Consider the following 24559-nt stretch of genomic DNA (forward strand, 5'->3'; position numbering starts at 1 on the left):
ATGAAACTGTGGATACCAGTCCTGCGGATATAGGAGTCGTAAAGTACATTAGAAACACCTGAAGATTTTCAGCTTCTCTGCCTCCCTTGTGTTTCTTCCCCTCAGTAAAGAAAACAAAAAAACCCAGTGCCATCTATGTTACTATTTTCTGCAATAAATCCACCATTTTCTGTCACATTTCTATCCACCTACAGGGAAGGTTGTTAGTATTGAATATTTTAAACAGCACTTATACTGTAGAAATCATTTTTCAAAAAGCAGAACAAATTTTTGCTACATAATTCTTAGAAATATTTTTAGATAGAAAGGAGCTGATATTTCTAAGCAGTGCATTCACAGTGCATCCTTTTTGAAGCACCAAAACTAAGGAATGTGGTAGAGATGTTTGATACTACTGTCAAGATAACTCTGTTATATGCATCACTTGCAAGTGTTTCTTTCCTTTGATCTCCTAAGTCATAAAAGCACATTTTACAGTCTCGCTCTTCTTTCTTCAAAACCACTTTCATGCCTTGCACAACTGTTTCAAAACAAAACATTAAATTGCAAAAAAAATACACTTACCTGTTTTGGTGACCTATCATTAATGCCAAAACTGCATAGGTTTCACTAATAGAAAACAATTTCAAATCTATTTCTATTAAAGTCTTTGGTTATCTGTCTAACTCTAAATCATATCTAAAACTCCCAAGTGCGCACACCTAGCTAACTTTATTTTATGAATCTGGGAAATTTCTAGAAAACAAAAATCCAAGTAATATTATAAGTATATTAGAAGTCCTTGGCTTTGATTATTATTTGCCAATATTTTCAGTAAACATTTTATTGAAAAAAAATCTTTTCTCTAATCAAAAAAGGTATGTGAACAATATGATGCACATAATATGATGTCCAGCACAAAGGCCATAGAACTCACATCTGGTTCCAAAATCTGTTACTTACCATTCATGAGAACCGAATGGCAAATTACACATACTCTGGCTTCCTTTCTATCCATATATAGTAGTTTGCATTTTAGACTGCAGCAGGCTGCACAGAAGACCTTAAGTAAATAAGGAAACATATACAGTATTCAGTCACTTAGCAATCTCTTATGGCTAACTCATTCAGACAAATTGAATTCTATGTTGATTTGGTCAAGACAAAACTCTCCTCATTCTTATGTATTTATTGAATGTATATACAACTTTTCTCCTGAGATGAGATTCAATGCAACTACATGGAGAAATGCTTCAAAACAAAAATCAAACAAAGAAAAATTAAATGTTTATTACAAGTGTAAAACTGATTATATGGATTTCAAATTGAACAGCTATGTAATTAATTGAGAATTTGGCATGCTAGAGATGAATACATATTTGATTACTATAAGTCACTCTCTTCAAAGGACAATATTTAAAATATGTTTTTACCATTTTACATGTTAAAATAGAAATTTTAAAAACAGGATTTCTAATGGAGGTAAATATTTACTCACTGTGAAAGAAATCAAAAATTGACTTTTTAAAAATAAAATTTAAAAGCAAACAGAATAGCATGGGAGGCAAATGTTTGATTGCTTAGTTCAAGGCCCACTGATATTTACATTCAAATGACTTCCCAGTGTTTTCTTGACTGATATCCCTTCTGCTCATTCGCTATAAATGCCCTGCCTGACTTACCAGGCAGGGAGGTTGCGGCGGCTGGTGCACCTCCCCCACCATCCTCTCTTTGGGGTTCTCTTTCCGAGGAGCCCCTGCGCTCTGTGCTTTTTGGCGCGCTTGGCTGGGCAGCCAATCATGTTTGCTCCAGCCTGCGCCCGGATCAGCTGCACAAGGGCCATGCTTTGTTCTGCGCGTGCAAACAAAGCAGGGGCAGACCAGCACCTCTCAGCTGTCCCATCCTTCCCACCCTGAAATTCTATCATTGTATTGTTCAATTGCTCGGCATTTGCTTTTGTCACAACTTGGGGGTGTGTGGCATGGCCTTGGATCTGGTTTGTGTACCTCCCCCCTTTATCGGTGAGGAGGGAGTGTCCTTGTGGTGTAGGGGTGCGGCAGTCCCAGTGTTCCAGGCCGGAACCAGTCGGCTCACTGCCAGGGACCCCTACTGTTGTGAAATGGCATTGGTCAGCATCGGGCTGACCGATTCTTGATCTAGGACCCGTGCATGGCTGTCAAACCTGTTTCTCATTGTAACCAATAAACAAGTTGTGGCCTTTGGTTATCCCAAACCTATTGTATCTGTCTTTCCTTGTGGGTTCCTGGAGGGGGGAGGTTGGTCGCCACTGCCCACGCAATACCTATAGATGTTACTTAGAAGCTCGCATATGGCATGGAGATGATATATAATCATTTAGGACAGCTCTCAGCTGGAAAATATGAAACATTTATGTAAACTGATTACTTCCAACCCTATCTTATCCAAGTGGTCATCTCAGCATTCTCACATATTGGTCTGTACCAGAGCAGAACATGATTTCCGAACCTTCCAGATCTACAGATTTTTGCTAATCACTCTATCCATTCTCCCCATCCATTCTCCCCCCAACTGTCCATCATTCTCAGGGCTTTCATCAGCAAGAAAAACTCCAAAGTGGTTTTGCCAGTTCCTTCTTCTGAACTACAGCTTACATCCCCTGGCATTCATCAATGGTCTCCTATCTTAAGCCCTAACCAGAACGGATCCCTGCTTTAGCTTCCAAGACTAGACAAGATCTGTCACCATTAAGGTATTTAGGCAGCACTGACTGTACTTTACCTGAACTTAAATATGCTCCTGCCTATATTTTTCTGTAACAGTATTTCAGAGAAGGATTCTACTGTCACATGCCTGTCTCCAATCAAACAAAGTAGTACTCACTGTATGTTTGCTGATGAATTCTTATCTGAATCCTCCTATATTGCCTTATTTGTAATCAATCTCTTCAAATCAGTCATTTAATTACTGGAGATGTTACTGTTTAGACAAGCATCACTTTATTCTTCAAGATCTCTGTGTTTCACACAAATGGGCTGATCTGTGTCTCAGACTCTGTCAGAAACTTGTAGAATTGAGCAAAGCAGTTTTATATGAGTCTTGTCCTATCCCACTTCACATGCTTCAACAGCTCTTTTCCATCAGTTCCTTTTTGCCAGCCTTGGCAATCATGGTTTGTGTATCCTCTTCTGCTTTATGGCTGATACAAAAAACCTGCCCATCCTCCAAACTCATCAAGACAGCCAAAAAGGACACTACAGAAGCCTTGGGGATAATAGATGTTCTCAAGTTCCTAGCAATCTTAGGGCACAGAGGATAGACTTATTTCCCAATGAGAGTCAATCTGGCATCTACAACAGGTCATATTGACTTTTCTTGTTTCTTGATTCTTATGTCGGATTGTTCTTGAGGTTTCAAGCACCTTCAGATGAGATTGCTATCTATAGAACCTGCATGCGATCTTTGACTTGTCTTGTTGCATCTTAAGAATAAACCTTTTGAAGCCTTAGCTACCTGTGACATCAGACTACTTATCTCAAAATGGCTTTCCTGGTCACAGTAAAACTTGGCACACCAAGCTAATGAGCTGGTTGCTCTCCACTGTGATCCACCTTTCTTGCAGCTTCAAAAAGAAAAGATTTTTGGGTTGCGGTGAGTTTTTCAGGCTGTAAAGGTTTCCTTGCACATTGACATCTTTTTCTTGTCCAATGATGTTTCCTCAGGACAAACCAGAATTTTACCCCTCTCCCTTTACTCCATAGGGAATTCATGTCTCATACCTTTAATGTCAGGTTTTGGCTTTCTACTTAAATTGAAACATTTTCATTTCACATTCTATCATTGTTTGCAGTGTGGGATCTGTTAAAGGTCTGTGAAATGACTACAATTCTGCAGACCAGGGTTTGAATCTCTGTTCAGTCCTAGAAATACTCTGTGTGATTTTGGAAGAGTCACATTCACTTAGTTTCAGAGGAGGGCAAAGCAAACCCCCTTTGAACAAATCTTGCCAAGAAACCCCTGTGATACATTTGGGTTAGGACCTCCGTGAGTCAGAAATGACTTGAAGTCACACAAAATATGAACTGGTGAGTTTAATAACTTGTAAACGAAAGAAACTTGTTAGAAATGGAAATTTTGAAGTTTATTTTGCACACTGTGGGAGATAATTCTAAGTAACTACTTTCAAACATTGTGTTGTTGTTGTGTGCCTTCAAGTCATTTCCAACCTATTGCAATTCTATCACAGTGTTTTCTTGGAAAGTTTTTTTCAGATGGGTTGCCCTGGTCTTCCTCTGCAGCTGAGTGACTGTAACCCAGCGGGTTTCACGGCTGAGCGATGAGTCTCCGGAGTTGTAGTACAATGCTCAAATGACTACATTACACTGATCCACAGTATCCCTTAGCTATTTGGGATGTTTTTCAGAATTTTGTTTTATGTTCATTTGTTTGAAGGAGGTGGCTTGCACATGTCTACTGCAATTTGGGGATTTGGCTATATTGAGACTTGTAAATGCTGATTTGGCAAACTAAGAGCAACTAATAACAGTAGGTAACACCATTTTATGGAGTGTAAATATCAGAGCTAAGAAGTAACAATCAAATGTTTTCTCCAGTAGCTAAAACTAATGAAGTTTTATTTCAACAGTAATGAGTATAAATGAAGACATGGAACTGGTTTTAAGAAAGGTATTTTGACCTGAATATTCCAAATCACGTGTGTCGAACTCAAGGCCCGTGAGCCTAATTCAATCCTTCACATCATTTTATGTGGCCCATGAGGCTTTCAATGCTAGGGCAATGTTGTTACAATTACAAATGACTGTTTGAAGGCAACCATAAGGCTAATGTGGCCCTCGGTGAAAATGGTTTTGACACCCCTGCTCTAAAGGTGCTAGAACCCATGTGGTCTTGGAAGCTAAGTGAAGCCAGCTCTGGTTAGGTCTTGGATGGAAGACTGCCAATGAATATTGTAGGCAATGTTTCAGTAAAATGAATTGGCAGAATCATCTCTGAGTATTGTTTGCCTAGGAAACTCTTTGAAATAGATGGGGTGACCCTAAATTTATAGGTGAATTGAAGGCACACTCACGAAGCACAGCCTTCTAGATGATGGGCTGCAACTCGCAGCATTCCTCACTGTTGGGGCTGCTAGGGATACAATTCAACAACATCTGAAAGGCTGATCTTCGCCTGACTATATAGTTTAAAACATGAGAGACCTTTTTGTATGTACTGAAATCCTATTAGAAGTACAAAACACAGTAGCTTTTCAGTTTTAAAAAATGGATTAGTCACTACATAAAACATCATGTTTTAACAAGACTACATGACTATGCTGCTTTTGCATCTTTTATTCATCTTCTATTCTTAGATGAAAACAATATTCAAGCCTGCATTTTGAATAAGGCCCCAAGCTATATTATCACAGATTTTAATTGCAATTAAGTTCTCTAAAAAGAACTGTTCATGTAACCAAATAGCATCCACAGTTAATTTGGATTTACAAGTAATGTTGGGGGAACCCCAAGGTTTCCACAAGTATACTCTTTAAACAAAAACTCAGTAGAAGGAATACACACACACATCAAATCTCAAGCTTATATATTCTTCAGAAAAATAGACATAAAGAGTAGCTGGCTTCTTATATTCGCACCAAACCTACTGTATGGTTTCAACTGAAAACCTAATTTGCCAGGCACAGATATTGCCTGGTTCTCTGTAAATATCAGAATAGCCTACTGCCTAGTCATTTACAGCAAATAAGAGTATATTCCAAGGAACTAAACAAAACATTTTTAAAAGATTCTTTTCCCTAAAACCATAAATGACTTATAGTTACAAGCAAACAGATAGGCAATAAATATTTTGGGAACAAGGAATTTTGCTGACTTATTTGTACCGCTGGCCACAAAACAAACATGAATATGATCAAGACGCCATAATATGTGTATTTATATGTGATAAATCATGTATGGTAATAAATATGGAACCCTTAAATATGGTAGTAAATACATAAAATATGGTGTGAGGTTTTAAGTATATTTATAATATTATGTTTTATTGTCTTTGTGACTGATTGTATATGTTTGATGTTCTGCCCTTTAGTGGAAAGGGTATCACAAATAAACATTATTATTTTTATCACTTTTATAAGCAACCACCATATTTATAACCCTCATAATGGTTTTTGGATATCACGATATCGCAACACTTGAGAGCGGTGCTAGTTTTTAAAAATATTATGACCCAAAAGGGATGGAATCATGAGCAAACTGTTTAATATAGGGATCCACAATTTTTCACTGACAATGGAAGTCATGTTAAAAATTGGACTCAACACTCTATTAATCTGGAGTCCCCCTGGGAAGATACGGCAGAATATAAATGATGATTACGATTATGATTAATATAAAGTGTTCCATCTATTTCCATGCAGGAAGGGCCAACTTCTCTCTACCTCTCTCAATGAAGATACCAGGCAGGAAACAAAGGTTGTTGGGTTTCACATTTTGATGCCATACCACGAACGTTCAGGCAGTGGTGACCAGTATTCCCACTCAAAGTGTGAACAAGCTTTGCATTCTAGTAGCTATAATCCAAAAAAATAAACTTTGCCAAGCTCAGCTTCTATTCTGCCTACCTTTTATATTCCAGAGAAAGAAATCCAAAAATAAGCATTACAGGTGAGGTGACACAACAGTCAAACAGTCTTCAGATTCAAGTTCAGCACGAAAAATGTGACATCATCTTACCTCTCTAGTTTTATAGGTTTCCACACATTGCACACACCATAGGGCCACACCACACTCAGAACATTGCTTAAGATTTATCAAAATATGTGCATACATAGTGAGCTAACATGATGGACGGCCTACCCAATCTATTTTAAACTATGTATTTTAAATGGATATTTGAAGTTTATGTATGAATGATGTATTGTGTTTTAACCTAATGTTTACGTGTTTCATGTGTCTTTAGTGATATATTGCACTTAACCTATGCTGTAGCTTGTCTAGGGCATTGGGGAGAGGTGGGTAAGAAATACAATTCATTAGATTTTTATTTGAGATGCAAAAATAAATCTAAAAATAAACAAATTGATTTGAGGGAGCTTTACTTGCCTCGTGACTAGCTGGATGTGATGAGAACAATTTAAACACTTATGTACAATATCCTTTCCACTAAAGAATATAACTAATTTTAAGAATTTAAATTAAAGCACTTCAATTACAGACAAACATATTGGTACTGTTATATATAATCTAAATAATCTATTGCGTAATGAGAATAATCAGATAAAAGAAAAACTTGTGATTCAATATTATTAATAATAATAATAATAATAATAATAATAATAATAATAATACCCTGTTTTATCTCTCCTGAAGGAGAAAACTCTACCCAAATTTCTGAACATAGATCTGTTAAAGTACTTCTAGAAATTCTCAGTTAAAGAAGTGTATAATGTGAGAGTATAATTAATAGATAAGAGAGAGTATTTAGACACATCATTTAAAAAGAATACCTGTAATGCCATTATAAGCCATCTGTTATTCTTAGAAATTATTTAAAAAAATCAAATGCTTACTATGTCTCGTTGAAAAAAAATGTCAAGAATACTTCAAACCAAGAAAGTAACTATTTTAGAGGGATTAAGACTCTGAAAGGTCAAATTCCCACTGAGCCATAGACACTCTCTTAGATAGGTCATACACTCTCAGTCTCAAGCAAAGGCAACAGTAAATCCCCTCTGTAAGTCAGAAATGAATTGAAGATACACAATAACACAATTAATTTTAGACTGTAACCATGACTTCTATCATTGAAAGGAATCTATTATTAAATACAAACTCACCTTTCCACAGGCTCTGCAATGATGTCGCCTTTTAGTGAAAGTAAATCTGGCCTCACATTTCATGCAGTTTGGTGCTTGAGAATCTGGAACCCACACTGGAGCTACTTCACCCAGAGTAGTAAATGGCTTTCTTGTAGGAGCTCCAAACTGGCCAGCTCCAAGGTCATTGTCTGGACTATCAGAGGCAAGGCACGAACTGCTAGAAACCCCAGGCTCAGACTCATCTGAATGCTCCCCCACAATATCCACAACTGAGGCATTCAGTGATGTTTCATCAGAAAATACGTTTGCTGCTGGGTTTTCTGAAACTTTTGATTTTCCAGATATATCATTTTTATTTTTACTGTTACTAACACTATTTGGGGGAACAAGGTCATTTTGTAAATGGTCCAGTAATGGCTTTGGAATTTGCAATTTTAGATTTGTAGGCTGCTTGGGTCGGGCACCACCAAAAGGAACACTGAGAGGTTGCAGGTTAGCTGCTGGTTTTGGTGATGCTTGACTTGCTTCCGTTGGTACCTGATTACAGAAATTATGTAAATATTTTTTTTTCATTTGGTCACCAGTGCAATTCAAAATGAGTCCACTCCTGTCTGAGACTTCATTTCCTCTTTGTTCATAAACATTACTATAACATTCTGATTTGCTCTCTTCTATCTCCTTTTCCTCAGTCACAGAGTCTTCCTTAGAGGGCAAAGTCTTTGGAATATGAGTAAGAATTGAGTTCTGTATTCCATAGGAATCACAACAGTTAGGCAGACCTCTTGATACTGATGTTCCAGTGCCGTCGGTGGGACTAGGATCTCCAGATTCATCTATAGATACCTGCTTTAAGTCAACATCTGCTTCTGTCAAACTATCACTGCCATCTCCATTATTAACACAAAATTCCTCTGTGTGTAGCTGTCCTTCATTCTCCCCCTGTGTTTGCTTATTACTCATATCATTTTGTTTAGTCAATTCACCATTTGCCATCTCCTGAGATTCTGATAAACAAACTGTCTTATTGAGCAAGTCGGTTGTGCAGAGAATATTTTCAGATTTGTCAGCTTTGTCAGTTTCATTTTCAAGAGCACTAGGAGCCTGAGAATCCAAATGCCTGCCAGAATGTTCACAGTGATTGCCACTTTCAAATGCATTAAGCTGACAATTTGCAGAGAGTTCAGATATCCCTGGCTGAGACTGCAGGGCTGTCTGCTCTGCTTCCACGGACAAATCCCCACTGCATGAACTATGTGAACAGTTTCTAGTTTCTCGTTCTGTTCTCTGAGCAGCAACATCAGTATCAAAACCCTCACTTGATGTACAACTTTCTTGAATTTTAATGCTAGGATCAAGTGATCTCTGCAAGGGAAATACATTCATCCCTGGTGCTGCAGTTTCTGAGAACTCGAAGTCTTTATTTGTGTTATCTTTCTCTTTGAACAGAGAAGAGGAATAGCCACTGGATAAGCAATCAGAAGCAGAAGCAATACAATGTTTAACAGAATCTTCTTCTGTATGCAGCCTCCTTGGTCGTACTGCTTCTTTTTCAGTATCCATATCTTTCTCAGTAGACCCATTTATAGTAACATCAAGGTGATCAGCTTCTTGGGTTTCACTATCCAGTGTAAAGCTAACAGTATCCATTATGGAGGGATCACTGTGATTTTTACAATCCAATGAATCACTTTGCAATGTCTTCTTGTCACAGTTATGCATGACAGCTACAACTACAACATTTTTTCCCTCTGGTAAACAATTGCCACATTTTCTCTCTGCTTCATCCACAACATTACAGTGGGTACTCTGATTACCATTTCTCTTTATTGGTTGATCCTCTGTTGTCATTTGATCATCAATCCACATGTTTGGGATTTCTTGGTTCATATTAAGATTCTTTCCATTGGAACAGTGGGGACCACTACCTCTTGATCCAGTGGCTAAATGAGATAGGGACAAAGTCTTTAATTTCTGTGGACATTCATTAGCAATTGTAGATTCATTCACATTGGCTAGAGCTGGATTAAAAGACAGCCGATGAGAAGGAGGATCTAGAATTTGATTCCACTTTGCATCCAACAATGTAGGAGAAACAGCTTCATCTGAAAAAAATGAAAAAATAAAATCAACCAACCTATAATATAATTAAGGTGTTTATTATTCTATATAGGAACATATGCTTGATCCCAGTTTGACCAAATTTGGTATGTTATCTACTATGCCCAAGAAGGTAATAATAAAACAGTTTGAAACCTGATGTCTCAACTAATTCTGGTCTCCCCTGAAAAAACAATTTAGATTTCTGCATAGTTTGCTCTAAAATGCACCCACTTGTGAATAAATTTTGAGTAACCTTTTTATTTACAATTCAACTGGCATTCCAAATATTTTTGTATAAATTCACAACACATCAGCAAAGTAAAACTGGCCTGCGGCGGGGTATGTGTGTATCTATTTTGAATGGAACTTTCTGTAAAACAATTTTAAGGAGTTGGTACTGCTAAAACTTTTGTTTCATTCAAATCATCAACCTGGATAACATTGGATTAATATTTTGATGCTTAATTAACCTTGTTCACAAAACCTTCACCTTATTCAACCAATTCAGTTTTTTCTACATCCAAGTTACTCTTGAAAGTTAAATAAATACCACATTTCATTGTGTAATAGTTATAATTTTTATCCCCTATTTTTGGATGAAAAAAGGAAGGAGATTATTACGTAGTTTAAAAAAATTCCAGCTACAGAGCTTCACTCCTCCAGCAGCACCTGCCCCCTTGGAGCTGCCAGCCAAGTGAAGCCCTGTAGCAGCAAATGGACAGGTGTGTAGCAGCTGAGTAGAGCCCCATAGTACCAAAAGAACAGGTGAGTGGAGGAATCGCGGCCTTCTGTCATTTGCCCAGGTGAGTGAATTAAGGATGTGACTATTATGCAAGGAATACTAAAATTCCAATTTTGCCACCCAAAAAAGGGGGGTCCATCTATTATTTGATGGTGACTATTATGTGAGGAAATAAATAAATATCTGACAAAGTTAACAAAAGCAGCAGTATTTAACTGGTATAATCAGTCAAAGTAGTGGTTTTATTCAAATAATGTCTTGAACCACCCGCCACTGGCTCGGGCTGTGGCGCAGGCTGGAGACCAGCTGCAATGAATCACTGCAATGATCACTCTGACCACTCTGACTCTGACCATCATGAGTTCGAGGCCTGCTCGGAGCCATGTTTGTCTTGTCTTTGTTCTATGTTAAAAGGCATTGAATGTTTGCCTATATGTGTAATGTGATCCGCCCTGAGTCCCCTTCGGGGTGAGAAGGGCGGAATATAAATGCTGTAAATAAATAAATAAATAAATAAACCACTAACATTCATCCACCACTTCATTACCATTTTATCCTCCACAACAGAACTCCAAGGATGGACGAGTTTTGAGGGAACCCATTCCATTTAAACTAGTTTTAAGCCAAGAACAAATGATACCCTGGTTCACAGGGGAAGAATTGTACTGGCATATTTTTATGTGTATCACAGAAGACTCCAATCGGAATCAGAGCAACATTGTGAATTGGTTTAATCCCATGGCAGACATCTAGCATGCCTCATCTTTTAAACACTCTAAAGAAGTTGACCAAGGCCCCCAGTGCTGCGGGTTTCGCTGCACAGTAACCAAAAAGGCAGTGTTTTTCTTTATAGGTATGGTTTTATGCACTCTCTGACTGTTTACAAGTGGCTCCATCTGTTTAGAAACCTGTCAGAAGTTCAAATTCATGTATGCATGCATGTATGTATGTTGTTTTTCTCCTGAAATGAGACCAAAGGCATTTTATGCTGCTGCTGCTGCTCAGTCGCATAGTCGTTTCTGACTCTTCGTGACCTCTTGGACCAGTCCACACCAGAGTTCCCTGTCGGCCGTCACCGCCCCCAGTCCCTTCAAGGTCAGGCCAGTCACTTCAAGGATCCCATCCATCCATCTTGCCCTTAAGGCAGTTTATATGCATTCATAAACAAGACATGCCCAGACAGTTTAAAAGGCAAAACTCTTATTTTTAAAAAAAGTGGGGTTCTCTACACAGCTTTTAAGAGGCTTAGAATATTTCTTCGTATTATTCCATATTTTTGGCATAAGTTAAAATCTAGACTGCTATGTTTAGATGCAATTCAGAGGAATGAAAAAAATCAGCTCAGATCAGAACATGGAAAGACCAAACTACATCTGACAGCATACAAGTTATGCAATGCAATTTGGGACAGTATAGTGTAGCAAACTAAACACAGTGCTAATTTTGAAGATGAATGAAAGAGAATTATCTTTATTTTTAATCATGAAGTTTATTGGGCACTTTTGGAATTAATATATCCATGTATCGTAATGTACCATAAAACGTAGCACAAAAGTATTAATTTCTGTGCACTTATATAATCCATTTCTATTTAAAAAACTAATGAACTAAAGCATCAAAACAGACAAAAACAATTACAACAGTTTTAAAAACTGACATTTTAAATAAGACAAAATTATTGCAAAGCATTCCTTTACTGAAAAATATTATGGAAATTAAAAGTAATGCTACACATTTATCGCTGTACAAAATACTGTAACAGTATGGTGACTCTTTATGTGCATTATATATAATAAGTCTCCTTCGGGGTGAGAAGGGTGGGATATAAATGTATTAATAATAAATATATATACACACACACACAAGTAACAGTTTGGAATACACAGAAATATTGGACCAAAATTTTATCAATTTCAAATACATTTTCATGTTTCCAAAGTGAAAAGACAGATTATATAAAATTAAATGAATGTGTTTGGGTCCCATATATACTAGGGACTTTCACATCTAGAAAATGCCTGTAAAGTTTCTAGACCACAAGTAACGAATATCCACTTCCCAGGATAATGCTACCAAATGTGCAAAAGACTAGGGTTGTTATGGTATAAACAAACTAAGAAATGAATGGTTATATTTCATGCCAAGATCTAACAGGGTTTGAGGAGAAAGGGTGTAGGAATCTGTGGCATTTTGTAGCCCCAATTCCTTCCCATATTGCCACTAAATAACACTGCATATAAAACTATACAGAATATCAATATATGTAATGTCATTCATCTGAAGTTTAGTTTGAAATATTAAAGGACAAATTCATTCATAACTATGAATATTAGTTCAATATTAATACATTTATCTGACTGATTTTTTTTCGTTGTTGTTGCTGTGTGCCCTCAAGCAATTTTTGAATTGTGGCGACCTTAAAGCCAACCTATCATGGAGCATTCTTGGCATTACTTGTTCTTTTGGGGGGTTGTCTTTTCTTTCTTTCTGAGGATGAATGTAATGTGCTCAAGGTCACCTAGTGGATTTCCATGAGGATCCAAACCCTGGTCTTCAGAGTCCTAGTTCAAACTCAAGCTTTGTCTTTCAGAAGCCTTTTCCCTACAGATGAGCTGGAATGGTTCTTTGTGTAGGGAAAAGGCTTCTGAAAGACAATGCTACAATGCCTATTGGGGATATTCTTCTATCCTGCCTCTCAGGGTTGTGACTTGTCCCAATGTACAATCTTCACCAAATGAAACACTGAGGCTTGACATCTACTCACTCCAAGGAGGAAAATAGAAATAGACTTTCCATTCTCCTCCCCACTGTTTTTCTGATTCATATCTTTCATGAGTATAATAATAGTACATGAAAGCAGCCAAAATGGTAACAAGAGAAACATCTGTAAACCTGGGGTAACCACAGGTGGGGGGGGGGGACACTTAGTAAAAGGGAACATCTCCAAAAATAGCCAAATGAGGATTCAGTGGTCAAGGAATGGTGACTGGCTAAGTGGAAAAACAACAGGGAAGGTGAATGCTAAGGAGTGAACCGAAAAAGATGTCAAAGAAAAAAGTCTTTAGAGCAGACATGGGCAAACTTTGGCTCTCCAACTGGAGGACCAAAGTTTGCCCATGCCTGCTTTAGTGCATAAAAAGCCCCATCTTATTTTCTGATTCACACAGCGAACTTGGCAGACAGGCAACATTCAGTGACTGTTCAAGTGCCAGAGAAAAGAATGCACAGGCTAAACACCTGAGAAGATGCTTTAAACAATGCAACATTTTAGCATGTTTTTCTTTGTAAGCCACTGACCTGAAGGTCAAATGTGAATGGTCAAAAGATAAACCTTGTTCATCTACTAAAGCAGGCATTTTTCAAATAACAACATTAATTTCTTGCATCATCAAAAGGAAGAAAGAAAGGGGATGTAGCAGCACCTTTAATTTTAACTGGTTTTTATTTTACCATGAGCTTCTGTAGCTATAAACCCACTTCTCCAGATGCAGTACAGAGTGATATTAAGGCTTCAGGTTAAGAAGCAAGTTAGGCATTATTAATGCCAAGAGCCATCAGCCCTATCAGTACCTGAGGTGATTTGCTCTCTCTTTTAAAAATCTTTCCTCACAGCCCTGATAACTCCCTTTCCATAAATGATACTATTTGCCTAAAGAGAGAAACTGCCAATTGCAGCATTTTCCCTGAGGCAAACAGTAGCTGGGATAGAAGGGAATTTATATCCATAACATAGCATGTTTCTTGCATATTGCTATCACAATTCTGATTCCTCTCCTTACATCTGTTATATTTTTAAGCACATTCAACGTGGCCATTTCATCTAGTTTTGTCTACTATCACAACAAATTTTTCAAAATATTAATGCTCTGGAAAAGTGCACCAAAGGGCTTTCTCTGTCTCAAATGTGTGCGCACACACACATACACACATATGCAAATGATATTGTTCTACTTGTGCAACTTCAAGAGAGGAAGTATTTTCTGAAGTTTTCAGCTGGGGATGTGATAGGATGAAAGCAGAAACCTTTCTCCAGGAGGATAAATTAGAAATTACATCAGTTAAACTACCATCTCTCTTGAAAATGTTTATGAATTAGCTGAGCAAAATTATTGAGCTAGCCATCTTTTAGCTCCATGTTACTGCTACCGAATTCTGTATACCTGACAAAATGTAGGGAGAATATACCCAAAGGACATGACAGAACTGGAAATCTCATCTGTCCTTTCTTTTTGACCTTTGTGTCACAGTGATAACAAGAAATTGAAAAAAAAGAGGTATTTTCAAGGCTAAACACAATCCTCACATTTCCTATCCACGCATATATGCTGTTTTCTGTCTCTTCAACATTTTTTTCTCTACCCTCTACTTTTCAGTTTCTTCCAAATGCTTCTTCTGTTTTCTTTACTCACATTACCATTAGGAATTACATTTGCTCTTCCAATGTGCATTCTTTAGCAAGATATGACTAAGAAAACCAATTGGTGTATAAGTTATAAATATAAACTAACAATGCTTTCATTCCTCAAAGGAACACTGTGCAAATCAGCCCTGAAAAAGCAATTTCCAGCATTCAAATGACAAAAAAAACCTTCAAAAAGCAACCAAACTACATTAATGTCAAATGGTTCTTTAACTGGTCACATTAAATGGGAAAGGCTATAATCCTTCATACTACCACTGCTTTTACATTTATGGAATTTGCTACCATGACAGTCATCACTTGTTTGAATGAATTTAAAAGTAAACTGCCCAGAACAAATTAGTTGGGCAATAACTGATTATATACATAAATGAGAATTAGACAAACTCATGGAAGATAAATTTGTCAATAGTTATTGACCATACTACAGGAGAAAAAAACCCCAAGTTCAGATACATCAACTCTTAAAAACCAAGTTTTCGAATGCCTTCTTCATTCTCTCCTTTTAAAATGCACGCTATTTACTTTGATAGAGCTAGAATGTTCTTATGTTTCTGTTCACATAGTTTAGAATGGCCTTCTTGTGAAAATGTTAACAGGGAAATAAATTGTATATTCATCTACTTCTGATTCAGCTCTACATCAGATTCATATTAAGATCTTTAATAAATGAGAGACATAAGAGCATTTTGATTTAAGACCAACTGAAGGCCTAGTCAACTTAATTTACATACAATATAATATATATATATTTTTAATCATGGCGAGAGAGGAGAAAAGTAATCCTCTTGAAATAGTTACAAAACACAGCAACTGAAAAGCAGAATCAGAAACGCTTGAACAAATCAACAAAAATTTTTTTAAAGAGAACAGCATTTTCAAAACAACAACAGTGAAAACCTTTAAGGAAAAATGACATAGAATAAATGAGTCTTTTAAGGTCTACTTAAAAGAGTATATGAAACAAACCAAGCATAGTTCAGTGAGGATGGAAATAAAACATGAAGAACAACCTTAACTCAGACATTTACAAGACAAATAGCACAGACAGATCAGTTATAGGAATAATCAACCAAAAAGAGGAGTCATTTGGGAATTTAAATTTATTAAACTTTTTGCTGTCTTACTGTCATATAAATATCTAACACAGAATTATTAGTGACTGTACCTTATAGAACAGCAAAATAACCTAAATGCTCAATTACAGTAATTGCATATTCCCTTATCTCTCAGTTTCTAAAGATATGGAATAAAGCCACACACAGTACTACCTGCCTCAACATCATTATTATTATTATTATTATTATTTCGATTCTGGAATTTATATTAAAGACTAAAGTGGGCTCAATGTTTTGGTAGAAGGAGAAATCTTAATTCAATTGATTTGGTCTTTGACAATGCTACAATAGAGTAGTAGACACACCTGGTGCCCTCCAGATATTTTGGACAGTTCTCATAAGTCACAGATTGGATGTTAAATAGACAAAAAGATATAGAAATGGCAATTCAAAACATCTGGAAGGCACAAATTTACCTTCAATCGGCCAGGCTGTGGTGGAAGGGTGAAGGCCTGAAATTGAGGTGGAAACATTATCTTTACTTCCCCATCATTTCTAAGAGGTTGGGGGAGCTGCCATAAGGAAGGAGGGTGCTCACGCTTGCCAGTTTAATTGCATATGCCTAACTCTGGATCTAACCCAAAGTTAAATGGCCATGACTTAGGGTTAAGAGATTTAAAAGTGGTCAATGCAGGGTTTTAAAAGGTAGGTCAGAATTTTTATTAATTAGAGCTAATTGAAGATAAATGCAATTCTAACAACACTTGTGATCCAAAGAGACATTTACATGGACATTCAGAAAAACATTTTTCCTATCTAGTAAAATGATTGTAATGTGTTTCTTCTCAGAAGAAGAAAAAACATGTGAACAGATGGCTCCTACAACAGAAGAAAAAATACAGACAAACAGAACCAGACTCACAGATCCAAAGATGGGTTTGGCTTTCCAGTCCTAACAAAAGTTACTCACCTTCATTTTGTTCAAATTCATCTAAAACCTTATCAAGGTTATAAGCCTCTGCCTGGAAATAGTTCTCCATTTGTCAGGAATGACACCCAGCTTCGTATCTGAACCTGTCAAGCAGACAGCCAGTTATGAACTTCCAGCAATAGTCCAATGACCCACCACAACATTAAGAGAATGTTACAAAACTTAAAATGTAGGCCATTTACATGTTGTTTCCTGTAAAAACATTCCTTTTTCCCAATATTGCAGTATTGTCAAATTCTAAATTTCCCATCAACATCAATCAGCTAGGTAACTTCAATAATGAGAAAGCTTTTAAACAAATAAATATATAGTTAAATTTAACTATGTCACAAAAAGGTAAACCAGAAAGTTCTCATAGGAAAATACTGAGGGGAAAAATTATGAAGAGTGGTGGTGTCTTTGGCTCAACAGATCAATTTTTGCTGAAATGCTAATAAAAGAATCTGACAGTTATTGTGAAGGTGAATTAATTAACACTGTTGACATTTGTTAATGGGTAATAGACTGAATGCACAGTAATTGAAGATGTATTATTTTTAATTCTACTCAAGAAAAAGATTTGATTTAAAAAAAAACAAGGTGTAAACCTGTGTGGATTTGCAATGATAATGGATAATAACTGTGGAACAATGCATGCTATTATCAATTGGCAACTAGAACAAGTTATTGAGATTTTCCTGCTTCTTGAAGGGGTTGGACTGGATGGCCCACGAGGTCTCTTCCAATTCTACGATTCTATGATTCCATGATTCTATTGATTAATCATGGCTCTTAGTTGTTCTGCAGTTTTATCTGGAGTAATATAATATCTTTATCTTGATTTAGGAAATACACTAATTTTAAGTAATGCCAAACAATGTAATAGTGATAATCTCAATTGTACACTTCTCTTCAAGTATAATTGCTACAAAAACACTCCTATTTCAATCTACAGGCCTCCAATTTCCACATCATTACTTTCAATTAGACATGTTCTCAAACAACTTCAGCTGGATCTTCCTCTTATATACTCCAAAATACTGATAAGTGAGAACTTGAAGGAGAAAAAAAACTACGCATTTCATTTCACTTAAAAACACTGCAAGTAATGAACATGAGAGTGAGAATAAAACTGCAGCACAGGTCTGTTATGGCCAAAATTAATATTATATTTCTTCAGTTATTCTCCATGTTTTTTTTCTTTAAAAGAAAGTCAGGACATCAAAAGGAAAACTATAGTGTAATGTTATAGTAAGACATATATAGTAAGACGTATTATTAAAAGTAATATACTATTATATTTCGGGTAGTGGAATAAAACTGCATATGAACAACAATACAAGGGCATAGTAAAACCAATGCAAGGCAGGTCACAGCAATATATTATATCTGGTGTAGTACAACTTAATATTTCAAGTGCAATTGGAATGTGTACGTTTAACATACATCCTTTATCTGGTCAAGACAAATTAATCAGCAACTAAATCCAGATACTCTCCAATATCTAATAAAATTGCCATCTGCAATTTATCATCCAAGCATCAAATCTGGTTGGGAAACCCTGTTGCCTGGTCAGTATCATCCCACATAAATTTTCCTGAACTCCCAAGTTTCTTTTAAGATACTTGCAAAAATTTCTTTCCAGAAAGTTTTTCTATGTCTTCAGTCAAATGGTAACTGGAAATAGATGAAGGCATGACAATTTAGTACCTTCACTTTTAAACACAGTAAACAAAAAACCACTCTAACCATTCTCATGAATTGTTTAATGATAATTCACAATAATCCTTATAAATTCAAGAATGGCATTTTATTTCGTAAAGTTTTATTCTTAAATATACAAAGTATAAAACATATAACCTAGATTAAAGCATCATAGAAAACACTATTAGTGATGCTTAACTTTGCCCACCACATGCCTGAAGCACCTAGTAAGACGCACTATATTTGCATTCTATTGAATGTACTCTAATTGCCTACAGTGGCTTTCTTAAGTGTTTTATAAAATTATGGGAAATTTGAATACATTCTACTAATAGAATACCTTTTCTATATAGAATGCGTTTTCTATATATCACCACAATTTAATACTGAAATTTAAAATGAACACTAAAACAGTACAGCTGCTACATATAACTGGCCTATTCCTGCACACAGCAAATGAGTCAACCAACTCTTTCAACAAAAGCAGTATTTGAACATGAAAACAGTTTGAGATTTATTCAAAACTGCTAGCCGTGTTTGTAGTGAATTATTTAGACAACACATTCATTTAATATATGCAGCTGCAATGAATGGAACTACAAGTAATCCTGACATACGTAATGACACAATTTAAACTTTGCTAAACCTTCTCACAAAATAGTCTAGCATATAAGTTGCCCACCAACATTTCCTGTTTGAGAAAACAAGGTATGCAACGATCTAGAATAGACTGAAACTAAATGATGCCAAGTTCAAAGGGTAAGAAAAAAAAAACAAAACAAAATTCAAAAGGAATAAGTAGCCAAACTTGGCTTTTAAAGAGTATTTCAGTAGCCATTCAAGACACTGAAGTGCTTTTTCAGCATATTTAAACAGATTGCAGGCATTAAGTAAGTCTACTATTATTTGTTCACAGCACCAACTTCTTGTTACTGCAAAGCTGAAATTAGTTAACATTTACAGTGCATTTTACTCAGAAGGCAATCTCATTGCATTCAGTTGTGATTAGTTCATAATAACTGTGTTTAAGAGGAACATTTCATCTTTGTCCAGACATGCAGTCCTCTTTCTAGTTTTTCTTTCAATACAAATTCTTCAAAGCTAATCCTTTAATATACCTTTCTACACAAACGGAAGCTGTTTAATTTCTATATTGGAAATAACTGCTAATGCCTTATCAGCAGGTTTGACACCTCTCATGAAGCCAAAGAATCAACTGAACATTTCTCATTGGTTACAGCTCCCTTACAAAACTACACAGGATATTTATTTTATTTATTTCTCACATTTATATTCCGCCCTTCTCACCCGAAGGGACTCAGGGCGGCTTACAACAGTGGCAACAATTAGATGCCCATACAAACCAATGTTAGAACACAACTACATATGGTCTATACAATTGTTTGTATTTAAAATACGTTAAAATGAATGAAGTACAGATGTTAACAATGTAAAAAGCTTCCTGCTTCGTGTCACAATACTAAAATATTAATCACATCAGTGTATTCGGGTTTTCCTCCTCACTTCCCCCTTTACTACAGATTTTAAAGAGGAATCCTGCATGTACTGAAGTACATTACATTTATAAGTAATGCTTTTTCTCTATCTGGGAAAGTAGTACAACTATACTAAAAATGACACAACAGATGCCGAGAAAATGCCAACTATAGCAAACATCCTTTGATGGACCAAATGCTAAAAAAATATTGCTGCACCCCTTATATTCTGTTTCAAAAATGTGAAGGTTGTTTCTAAAAGGTACCATATCCAAAAAAGAAAAAAAAAGAAAAATGACTTATAGGTGACAGTAAATTGTTGGCTAGGAGTAGAATATTATGTACAGATCAAAACTATCAAAATGCATCAAATCATTTCAGTATGGTCTCTGCAAAGGCAGAAGTGAGGAACTTTACAAGTCATCTTTATACGAAACAAGTTGGCTCTACAAATGGGGGAGAGTCAACTTTCACAGATTTGATTATTCACAAGTTGGCCTTTGATAAAATGAAGTTTTTTAAATGCCTACAACTAGTAAGCAAGTTCCTCTCAAAGAAGAAATCGTGGCTGTCTCCATTATAGGCAATGCAAAACTGTGTTAAGGCAGTGGGAGAGAAAAAATTGCACAGATTATGGCTGGAACAGGATCATCCTGCAGAACGAAAGGCTTGCTGGTGGCAATGTGCTGACCACTAGTTTTTCATGCTCCCACACCTCTAGGTAACATGCCAACCACCTACTTCTATCCTGTGAAGAACGAGCAGAACCACCACTTCCAGGCGGCTGCGATGTTCCCTAGAAATGAGGGTTTTTGGCACCTATTTATTATTTATTTATTTACAGTATTTATATTCCGCCCCTCTCACCCCGAAGGGGATTCAGGGCGGATTACAATGAACACATATATGGCAAACATTCAATGCCAACAGACAAACAACATTCAGTTTTAGACAGACACAGAGGCATTTTTAACATCTTTCCAGCTTCACGGTTCCGGCCACAGGGGGAGCTGTTGCTTCACCGTCCATTGGTGGCTGTTCTTCCTCTTCTTTTCCTCGTGAGCAGTTTTATGGTGTTGTAGATTAGTTAAATTAGCCTCCCGCATAAAGCGTACCTAAATTTTCCCTACTTGACAAATGCAACTAGATGCAACCTAGAGATATTCACAGTTTTTCCACTTTCACAGGGGTCCTGCACCTGCATTTGTTACCAGAATTTAGCATATTTTATAAACCTGTGTGCAAAGCTTAATGGAATTTACCAAAAAAAATGAATCTCCAATTTTACCCCATTTTGGCTTACAACTACTTTTACTGATCACAGAACATATAATGTGGGAAACCCAATATTTCCCATAATGTTTTGCTTCCTGCATCAAGCAAAGTTCAGTTTCTTATTCCTTTTCAACACACAGGCAAACCTTTTCATCCGAGGAAGGAAATCCAATTCTTCTATAGATATAACAGTTCTATGAGACTGTTCTGTACAGCAGCTATGATTTAATCTTTCACTGGAACAGTTGGAAATGTTTTTTTCAAAGTTCCAAGCTCACTAAAGCTGTAATCTAACATACTTAGCCAAAGTAACATTCAGTGAGCTCAACAAGGCCCTGTTTAGAAAATGTCAGCATAGGATTGTAGTGTAAAAATGCTCTAAGAAACTTTTTAAAGACAAAACAAAGCTAAAAACTACTGCCCTAATTCAAATTTTCCTGACTGGAAATTGATGTTTAGTTACATTTACTAACATCTTACCTTTTTCTCTTATACATGCATTAAAAAATAGCTGAGCCAATGTCTATCCATGATGTATAATGCACAATCAGCTAGCTGAGTTGATTCTGTATGCCCTCCTTGATCCTAGAAATAAAACAAACACCACACATTAGATTCGCTAACACTACATAAGATAATGTGTGTGGCTTCAGCCAAGTGTAGCTAAGAGCACTTCCATCTCACATTCACACTGTTCATAGCAGTTCTAAAGAGGCATCAACAAGATGCCTCTCATTTTGTGGAACAAGCAGAAAGAGGCATGTTATTCCAAAATGATGAGAGATGTGTCCCTTCCACTCTAGCTCACAAGTTACCTGTGGGTATACTCACATGATCTGAAGGTGACTACTTTGAACTTACAAAATCTAGATAATACAAATAATCAGAAAGTAATACAGAGAAAAATGAGGCAAGACTGGCATTTTTAAAATACTGCTATCCCAAATTGTATCAAGCCACTTTATGAATCTTCATATAACATGTTACAACACAGCAATACGAGTCATTGAATAACCCAATTCTGAGATGACATAGGACTTGTTTCCTATTTTTGGAGCTGAAGACACAGTAGAACAATAGAACAACTACAAGAGAAAGTTGTCTTAATTCATCTTGTGTCATTTAAGACACATGACGCAAGCTCCTACATTCTATCAGGGAACATGGTTTCATGTTTAATACTGAAAAAAATTCTTCTGTGAACATATTCACTTTTCTATGGATGGTTTGAGATTAATACAAAAAAGGAAGGAATATGCCAAATTCAGAGGCTAACATACAATATAGCCTGAGCGCTTAACGGGGACAAGAACATATAAACATTAAGAATACAGTAACACCAAGTTTAAAAAGAAAGATATAAATAGAAATAGGATATCTAATTACTTCTTAGAGCAACGTATGATACTTTGTGTTATATCCCAGCTACCTTTGGCCCCTGTACCTGACCCTGGGTTCGCCTTTGACCAGGATGAAGAATATGTTGATATGTCTCTGAGTCAGCAAGACCCAATGAATTTGCAGCTGCCACTTGTTGACGATACACAGCCAGCTCTAATTGAAAGGGAGAGTGTTGTGGATAACTCTACCCCCTTGCCAGATGTCTCTAGCTCACCGGAGTCTGTGTCCTTCAACTGGAGAGAGTATCTAAACAAGCAGAGATCTGAGAAACAAGCGTGGAGGAGAAGTGGCTGAACGTGGAGACTCTCTCTAGAAGCCTTTCCCTTGGGAACTTTGGGGAGGAAGGCCCCCCTTTTGGGGGGAGACTCTGCACTTCAATAAAAGTTTTGCTCCCAGTAGTTTCCCTTGCGGTGTCAACGTTGCTTACCACTAAGAAGGTGCATCGTCTCCAGTTTCCAGCTCCTTGACTCAAGCGGCCAGCAGGTGCCGCGACTCACGAATAGACTTGGATTTAAGTCTACTTTCCTGTCTTTTCGTGAACCAAGATTTATTTCCATGATCTCAAGTTCCTGCCTTGCTTCTAAGAACTATTTTTGAATATTTGGACCTTGCTCATCTGCCTAGCTTGCTGACTTAATTCCCCACTCAAAGGCTATCATCAGTTTTGTGATGTCTCATGGGCCTTGTAGTCCCGCTCCTAGTACTATTGTGGCAGACGAAGAGGAAAACATGGGATTTCCACCGGTTCAGCCAGAATCGGAGCCCCTGCACCTGGAGGATGTTTGCCCTCAAGAAGTCAGCCAAACAAGCCTTGGGCAGAATTCTCCCCCGTTTTCTCGAAAGGACAATTATAATAGAGATAGAGGAGCTAGGGAGGCGAATCGCCGGAGCCTCAGAATCGCAGCCAAACAATTAGCTAATTAGGTCTGCTTCCCTTGGGAAATTCTAAGGAGTCATGCATCTGGACGGAGTTGGGTTTCACTTCTAGTTCTCCAGGGAAAGTGTTCTTCTGGCGGGAAACGAGACCCTATTTAGGTGTTTTGCCGCAAGGGAAACCTTGCGGAGTCAACTCATCAGCTTGAGGAGTGAGATCGTGTGTGGACTTCGTAACCCCAGTTCCTTGTTTTTCCGGACCAAGTTCCAAGCCTGCCTTGTTTCACGTTTGACCGCGGACCTCGCCACGGACCTTGTTCTTGCTTCTTGTTGCCTTGTATCAAGTCTTGTCTAGCCAAGTATCAAGTTTGTTTTCCAGCCTTGTTGTCAAGCTTCAATGGACTAAAAGACCTTGTCATCTCCCCACACTATTGCTTGGCAAAGTGTGTGTTTCGGTTAATGGATTATAACTTTGGACTCTAATATCACATATTGGACATTATTTTCCTGGACTATATTTGACCTTTCCTGAAAGGTCTACTTCTGAACTATATTCTTCACTTGTTTTTATTGACTTTATATATTCCTTTAATAAAGATATTAGATAGAATCCGGCCTCTGCGCATGGTTATTGGTGTTCTGTAGCCTGGGTCTTGACAAGTTTTGAGTGTGTTTCGGTTTCCGGACTTTGGACTCTAATACTGGACATATTCCTTGACATTTCT

The 24559-nt window shown here is 37.0% G+C and overlaps 1 protein-coding gene across 4 annotated transcripts in view; it reads right to left on the reverse strand.

Annotated features, from left to right (window-relative positions):
• Positions 1–24559, reverse strand: part of zfyve9 (zinc finger FYVE-type containing 9) — an 83111-nt gene that overhangs the window by 33138 nt on the left and 25414 nt on the right. For 2 of the 4 annotated variants that reach the window (XM_062978307.1, XM_062978305.1), the window contains exons 2-5: positions 22041–22145; positions 17086–17189; positions 7814–9897; positions 943–1042 (exon numbers count right to left, since the gene is read on the reverse strand). In XM_062978307.1, coding sequence (XP_062834377.1) covers positions 943–1042; positions 7814–9897; positions 17086–17155 — 2254 coding nt within the window. In that variant the 5' untranslated portion in view covers positions 17156–17189; positions 22041–22145. The remainder of the gene's footprint in view (positions 1–942; positions 1043–7813; positions 9898–17085; positions 17190–22040; positions 22146–24559) is intronic. The other 2 variants (XM_062978306.1, XM_062978308.1) reach the window with 2 other exon arrangements.

The sequence above is a fragment of the Anolis carolinensis genome, chromosome 4 (assembly GCF_035594765.1).
Source record: "Anolis carolinensis isolate JA03-04 chromosome 4, rAnoCar3.1.pri, whole genome shotgun sequence".
NCBI classification, from domain to species: Eukaryota; Metazoa; Chordata; class Lepidosauria; order Squamata; family Dactyloidae; genus Anolis; species Anolis carolinensis.